The sequence below is a fragment of the Erythranthe guttata genome, chromosome 12 (assembly GCF_056151865.1).
Source record: "Erythranthe guttata isolate IM_541 chromosome 12, IM_541, whole genome shotgun sequence".
NCBI classification, from domain to species: domain Eukaryota; kingdom Viridiplantae; phylum Streptophyta; class Magnoliopsida; order Lamiales; family Phrymaceae; genus Erythranthe; species Erythranthe guttata.
The window spans coordinates 2568786-2576363 of record NC_142544.1 but is presented as its reverse complement, the minus strand read 5'-3'; the positions used below and the strand labels follow the sequence as shown (position 1 = coordinate 2576363).

General features: G+C 36.0%; 1 protein-coding gene across 1 annotated transcript; it reads right to left on the bottom strand.

Annotated features, from left to right (window-relative positions):
* Positions 1-3062: 3062 nt before the first annotated feature.
* On the bottom strand, positions 3063-7156 carry LOC105961284 (LEAF RUST 10 DISEASE-RESISTANCE LOCUS RECEPTOR-LIKE PROTEIN KINASE-like 2.4). Its single transcript, XM_012985520.2, has 4 exons — positions 6286-7156; positions 4635-4685; positions 4484-4522; positions 3063-4396 (listed from the first exon to the last, which is right to left on the bottom strand). The coding sequence occupies exons 1-4, from the start codon at positions 7082-7084 to the stop codon at positions 3279-3281; spliced, it is 2007 nt and encodes a 668-aa protein (XP_012840974.2). The 5' UTR covers positions 7085-7156; the 3' UTR covers positions 3063-3278.
* Positions 7157-7578: the final 422 nt, after the last annotated feature.

Genomic DNA, 7578 nt, shown 5'->3' with positions numbered 1-7578 from the left:
GAGGTATGGTCAAATTACAAAAACCCCCCTCTTGTTTGGATAATTACATCTACCCCCCTCAACTATGATTTTTTCTTACATCTCCACCCTTATGGTGCCAAATTCAACATAATCATCTAGATTCCGTGAAATGTGCTCTAGTTCGTACTCGTTTTGTGTAAAAATACAGTTTCCGATGCACCACAAACTGATATATATAAGCTAAAAATCACATATTATGATCATCTTGCTTCATAATGTAGAGTTTGAATGGGATAAAACGGGTACAAAAGTGATAATATTCCATATAATCTCGAAGATTCCACTAAATTTGAGGAGTTGAGGGGGTGGTTGTAATTACCCAAACAAGAGGGGTGTTTTTGTAATTTGATCATACCTCAGGGGGTGTTTGTAATTTACCCTATATATATATATATATATATATATATATATATATATATATATATATATATATATATATATATATATATATATATAGTCATGTTTATCAAATTATACAAAACAACGAATATTGCCTATTGTTTAGAAAACAATCCTATCAACATCCACATAAAAAAATCACAATTTGAATGTTGTCATTACAAGTCAACTTGAAACGAAAAGATAGAATATATTTGAATATGACTACAGTCATGTTCAACAAGATTCATATTCGAATATGATACAGTCATATTCAGACAATAGTCATATTCGAATATGACTATAGTCATGTTACTGCTGTTAGTTCAGATCTGGAGAAAAATGGATAATTAGTGAAAACCCCCCTAGCTAGTCTTTTACTTATATTATGCTGGATTCAGCCCCTTTTGTATTATTAGCCATACCCCATCACTTGTCATTTAAGATTAATATTTTAATAAAATCTTATACGATAAGACTATTTTACCCCAAAATTATAATTTACTTATATTATTTCAGATTTATTATTTCTCAAAGTGCCAAACCCTATCACGTTCAATTATTTCTCTCCCCTTCCATCTCAGCCTCGTCGCCGCCATCTCCCCCATCCACCTCATATCCGATGCCGCCAAGTCTCTACTGACGAAGTCTTTGAGCCGCTCCGCCGAGAAACTAATCAGACCGCCCAAAATAAGTGTAATGAGCGGATCATAAATCTCATTGTCGTCACCTCCGACTGACGCCGCCAAAAGCTGTTCTCAACGCCGTGATGGTGAAAAATTCACTCCATCTACCCATCACTCCGATGACGAAACATTCTCAAAAAAATCTCGTCTTCACCGCCGAATCTGGAGATCTCGTTGTCGTTGTCGTTGCCGCCGTTGCTATAATTTTCGATATAGTTGTAAAAGACAAGAACAAGAACTCATAAATCCCTATTTACCTTTACCCATCGTCTTTGCCACCGGATCTGCTGACCCAACCGCCGCCGCATCTTGCCTCTTCCACCTCTGTCACGCCGCCGTCTTCTTTTTAATTTTTTTGTGATGCTTTTGATATTGAGTATCTTTCCCAGAAAATAGTTGTTTTTGTTATTCTCCTATATTTATAGCTGTTTTCGCTATTCTGCTATTTTTATAGTTGATTTCGTTATTCTACTATTTGTTTTAGTTGTTTTCATTATTCTGCTATTTTTAGTTGTTTTCGATAGGTTTTTGTAGTTTTTCGAATAGTTGTTTTACAATTTATATTTGGTTTTTATTAAAAAATGGCAAGAAATAGTTGTTTCCTGGAAAAAATGCCAAAAATAACTGAAAATTAAAATTAAGAAAAATGAAATAAAAAAATCAAAATTATAGTCGATTTCGGAAATATTATAGTTGGTTTCAGAATCTTTATTGTTGATTAACAAAAAAACTGAAATTAAAAAAATTTAAAAAAATATATATATTTTTTAAATAAAAAAATAAAAGAAAAATATTTTTTTTGAAGCTATTATTGTTAGTTTTTAAATAAAATAATAAAAAAACGAAAATTTAAATTTATTTTAATTATATATAAAAAAATATAGTTTGTAGATGCCAGTTTATGGAGAGATTTGGAAACGATTTTTTTGGGATATAATGAATCACACACGATTGTAGGGATAGTTTTTTTGGATATAATCAATCACACACGATTGTAGGGGTCTCAAATTTCTGGATTTTGTGTGTGTGTCTTCCAGAAGGCTATTTTCGGGAATCACTAAAATAGTGGGTTTTCTACTAATATTGAAAATATGGCTGGATCCCCCCTTATTAAAAAAACACTAGAGGGGGTTATGGCTAATAGTCCCGGAGAAAAAAGATATTCGAATATTATTCGCCTATAGTCATTTTAATGCTGCTGGTTTAGATCTGGAGGGAAAAAAAAGAAAAAAAAAAGAGAGAGAAATCGAAAAATACAGAAATAGAGATAGAAATATAACGAAAATGAGGGAAGGTAGTCGCCGACAAAGGCGCTGGCGGCGATGAAGGAAAGCGAGAGTGAGAGAGGCGGCGACGATGGTGGTGGTGGACAGATCTGGAAAAAAAAAAAAAAAAAAAAACAACTGAGAAATCGAGAGATAACGAAAACGAGAGAAAAAACCTTACTCGGAGACGAAGAACGCGGCGACGGCGACGGCAACGAGCAACGACGGTGGTGGTGTAGAGATCTATGTGAACACGATGGTGGTGTAAAGAGAGAGTAATCGAGAGAGATAACGAACAAGAGAGAAAAAGATTTATATGGAGACGAAGGAGGAAGCGCTGGTCACACGACGACGACGGTGGCAACAACGGTGGTGGAGGAATGTTGGAATTTTCGGAGAGAGTTGAGAGATTTAGGTGGAGAGGTGGAGAAGAGAGAAGATGAAAGTGATAGAGGTGTGCAAATAATTAGGTTATAGTAGTTGAGGGTATATTTGTCTTATCACACTAGTCCAGGGGTTTCACTAATTAAGAATGAAATTTGGGTGTAGGAAAAGTCTTTTAAAGTCAATTGAGTTTAGTTCAAAATATTTTTCATTTGAGGGGTATTGCATATTCCCATGTAAATATGAAAGGGTACAAAATAAAATAGGGATATATACATTTAGCCCTTAAATTGTACTAAATTTTGATTTTCCTAATTCCTTGAAATTATCATAAACATTTGTCGTAAAACCTTGAATAAAGTGTAAGACAATCTTTATACATCCTTCTAAGGAAAATTAGAGAAACCCCTTTCTAGGTTGCAAAATTAGAGGAAAGGATGGAGACTATTTACGAAAGTGTATCGTTGTAACATTCGAGGAAATTACATATCATGCATCATACTAGATATTTATGATATGATTATATGTGATTCCAGATCAGTGCTTAATCTTCATCTGAATTTTCTGTCTCCACATATACTGAAAATGAAGAAATTTCTTTCTTCCCAAGAGTAGGAGTACACAATACTGGCTTCGGAGGAACTTGTATGGATTCAATACTTCCTTCTAACATTTCAACAACCTTTGACATTGATGGCCTATCCGATGGAGTTGTCTGAATGCACCAAAATCCGACCAAAAACATTTTCCTTGTAGTTTCTTCGTCATCATCAATCACTATTAAATCGTTTGCTTTCTCGGTGGCATCAACTACATGCTCGTAGATTTCATCAGGAAAATAATTCTCACTAGATTGAATTGCCTCGTTTCCGACAAATTTTCTCGCTCCGGCCATTTCAAGAACCATCATTCCATAGCTATAGACGTCAGATTTATGAGAAACTCCTCCGAAATTTCTCGAAAATATTTCAGGAGCAATATACCCAATAGTGCCTCGTGTCCCAAGCACCGACAATATACTCTGCTTCTTCTTGCATAGTTTAGCAAGCCCAAAATCCGATATTTTTGGACAGAATTCCTCGTCCAAAAGAATGTTCTGAGGCTTAATGTCGAAATGAACAATCCTTGTATTGCATCCCATGTGCAGATATTCCAAACCTTTGGCAACTCCAACCGCAATGTCGTACAATGTATCTATATCCAGAGGACAATCTTTATCGCCGATGAACTTGTCTAAGGATTTATTGGGCATAAATTGGTATACTAAAGCCCTCTTGTTTCTATCGAAGCAAAATCCCAAGAGATTGACAATATTGACATGGGAGGTTCTACTAATACTAGCAACTTCATTGATGAACTCTTCTCCATTGCTATTTGTCTCGATCAAAACCTTGACAGCAACGAGAGATCCATCGGGTAGCACACCTTTGTAGACACTACCGTATCCTCCTTGACCAAGTTTCTCATTAAATGATTTTGTTATTTTCTTGATTTCCGAATACTTGTATCTCTTTCGAGACAGTGATCCATGCTGAACTAGAATACTTTCAACATCTTGGTTAGATTTCTGGTTAGGGCCAGTTGACAAACGTCGTCTTCTGACACAGGAACATATGACAACGGACACTGTAATCACAGTAGTTATACAGAGTGCCACCACCACTACACGTAGGAGATACATGATCCGAACAATAGAGAGAAGTAATAAAATAGAACATAATGCATGCTAGGGTAGAACAATATCCTTACCTAGGACGACAATCTTTGTAATACGTTTTCTCCATGTATCTGATCATGGGATAAAATCATGTAAACCTTAACAATTCGACAAAATAGTTCCAACTTACGGAACCTTAAGAAGAAAGAAAAAGGGATTGAGAGGATAGGTGTGTATATATACCGTCATTTGCAGAGTAACGTTGAGGAGTCGGTGCTATACTAGAAGGCGGACCTTGTCAAAAAAAAAAACTAAGTTAATGAGTGCAACTTACAAAACATATATGGTACATATTGAACAACTTTGGAGATTACTTCTTAATGTTACACACGCCTTAAACGCATTTCCGTGTCATGCGTTTACGAACACATGTCCGCTATATATCTTGTTGGACCATTGTTGTGACATTTAAGAAACTAGACATGTGATTTAATAGCAAATCTCCAAATATTTTTCTTGGTTGATCTATAATTCTTTACATATATGATTTGATAATCAAATCTACTTGAACTAGGCAATTAGTTGCAGTTTCTTTCTTTTTTAAGGCAATTGGTTGCAGTTTACCCTTAAAAACCATATAGACATTTTTACCCATCATAATCATGGTTCCTACTATATTTCGAAATGAAATATCTAGACGCAACAAATAAATGAGTTCAGGAAAAGACATGTAAAAGAAGAATTGTTCCTATGCAAATCGACATATAGTTTAGTGGGGAAATATTTCTGACCGTGTATATACATATAATAATAAAATATAATTTATAATTATATCTTGTAATTTTAATATTTTACACACCTATTCTATCTTCTATATTCTATTTTCCTTTTTTTTCTATTTTGAAAATGATGTTTCATGTGTTCATGTTCGAGATAATTGCACTTTTGGTCCTCTAAAGTTGACCCCATTTTCACTTTTAGGGTGTTTGGCTAAATTTATTTTAAATAATTGATAAGCTCTTACATCTGATAAGATGTTTGAAGAGTTGATAAGCTGTTACATCTTATTTTTAGGATTAATTTTTAGATTGTTTGGATAATGAGTTTATTTCCTATTTTTACTCATTAAAAGATCTTAAATAAAAATGTGGGGTAGATGTATTTTTTTTTTAATCTTATTTGTTCTACAGCATCTTATTCTAAAAAAAATTATGATTTTTTTTTTTAAATTTACCAAATACTTTGAAAAAATTTATAAACTCTAAAACTTAGCCAAACAGCCTTTTAGTCTCTCGTTTATCACGACCAATAAAATAATTGCCATTGGAGTCCCACTGTTACTGTGACCGTCATCAATTAGCGGTTAAACGTGTAACTAGGGCATAAATTGTTTATATATATATATATATATGTATATAGGGTAAATAAGGCGACCCCTAAGTAATTAGGTTAAATTACGAAAAAAAATTCATGTTTGGATAATTACAACCAGACCCTCAACTATGAATCTTCTTACACGTTTATCCTTGTCGTGTCAAATTCAGTGGAATCTTCTAAATTATGTGGAATATTCTCCAATTTGTACTCGTTTTACCCTATTCAAGCTCTACGTTTTAAAACAAGATGATCATAAGATATGTCTCTTGGCTAGTAAATATCAGTTTGTGGTGTACAAAACAGTACGAACTAGAGAACATTTCATGGGATTTAGAAGATTATATTGAATTTAACACTATATTTGACACCATAAAAAGATTCATAATTGATAATTGAGATGTGGTTGTAGTTACCCAAACATAAAAAGGTTTTCTCGTAATTTCAACTTACATCAGGGGTGGTGACCGTAATTTATTATGTGTGTGTCTATATTATTCTACATGTAGTTCAAGAATACCTTTGCCTACTTGAAAGACATCTTCATCCCCGCCGCCGCCGCGGTTGCAATGGTTCAGAAGAGTGCAGGGGCGGCCACAATTACGGTAAACATCACCGTTGCAATAGGGGTACTTGAACTGGTTTACATCCACCGACCACCGGATGGAAAACCCAGACGTAAGAGCCTTCTGCAGAACACTTACGGACGACGCGATCGTGAGATTCCGCAACGACCGAGCCGCCGCTTGGCTCACCGGAACATAAATATTCTTCTTACACGCCGGCGGTGGTTCCGCCGCGGACGACGGCGGCTGCGCCGCCACCACGAAGACACCAACGCGGCCGTCTCTGCAGACGAAACTATTCCAGTAACCGGAAACAGCGTCATGATCGCAGTCGAAATAGAGAGTGACGTTCTCGTCTTTCGACTCCGGCGAGTACTCGAAGCGGCGGCCGACGATATCTATGGTTGTGTTCTGGAGGATTTCCGGGCAAGTGGTGTTCCACAGGTCTTCTCTCGCAACCCTGAGAGTGTTGGCAGTGAAATCGATTTCCTCCACACGGTAGGATAATGAAGGCGAGATTTTCAGCATAGGTACATCGCCGCCTCGGCAGATGAGCTCGAACCCAGGACGGCCGCACGCCGCCGGACGGTTGCCGCCCCAGAAGGGGTAGGTTATGTACGTGATGCTGCCGCAGTTGAATGGGTCCTCCCCACATTTAGATTGGATTGTCTGACAGAAGAAACCAGGGAGGAAATAGATTGATAAAAGGAATATTGCGTGAAAAAACAAGTGTGCTGAGAGTGTGTGCTTCATTTTTTAGGAGGGAGAAAACTTAGAACACTCGTTTCACCGGAAAATTAGTTATTGGTTGGTTTAGTAATAGTGGTTATTTCGACCATACACTCGTGATAAATATGGGGTGGGTCATCTGACACCGTGACACGTGTTATAATTAATTATTTATTATAGGGCAAATTGTGAATTACCCACTGTAAATTTCTAATTTTCGGATTTTACCCTCTCAATCGGATTTTACCCTCTCAATTTTTTTAAAAGTGAATGTCTCCCCTCAAAATATTATTCTTGTTGCATCTTGCTCCATTAGCAAAATTCCTATCAATTTGCACATTGCCCCTTTAATTTTTTGCACAATGCCCTCCAAAAATTGACTTATGGGGCAAATGGCAATCCATATAATATTTCGAAGGGAGAATATCCATTTTTTTTATTTTTAGGTGGGAAAGTGCGAAAAACAGAAATTTATAGAGGGCAAAGTGCATTTTGTCCTTTATTATATGTTCCCCCAC

Coding starts and splice junctions, on each gene's coding strand:
- LOC105961284 (XM_012985520.2), bottom strand. CDS start 7,084: ATGAAGCACACACTCTCAGCACACTTGTTTTTTCACGCAATATTCCTT. Junction 4,686..6,285: donor TGTCTTTCAAGTAGGCAAAG/GTATTCTTGAAC, acceptor TTTTTTGACAAG/GTCCGCCTTCTAGTATAGCA. Junction 4,397..4,483: donor TACAAAGATTGTCGTCCTAG/GTAAGGATATTG, acceptor TCCTACGTGTAG/TGGTGGTGGCACTCTGTATA.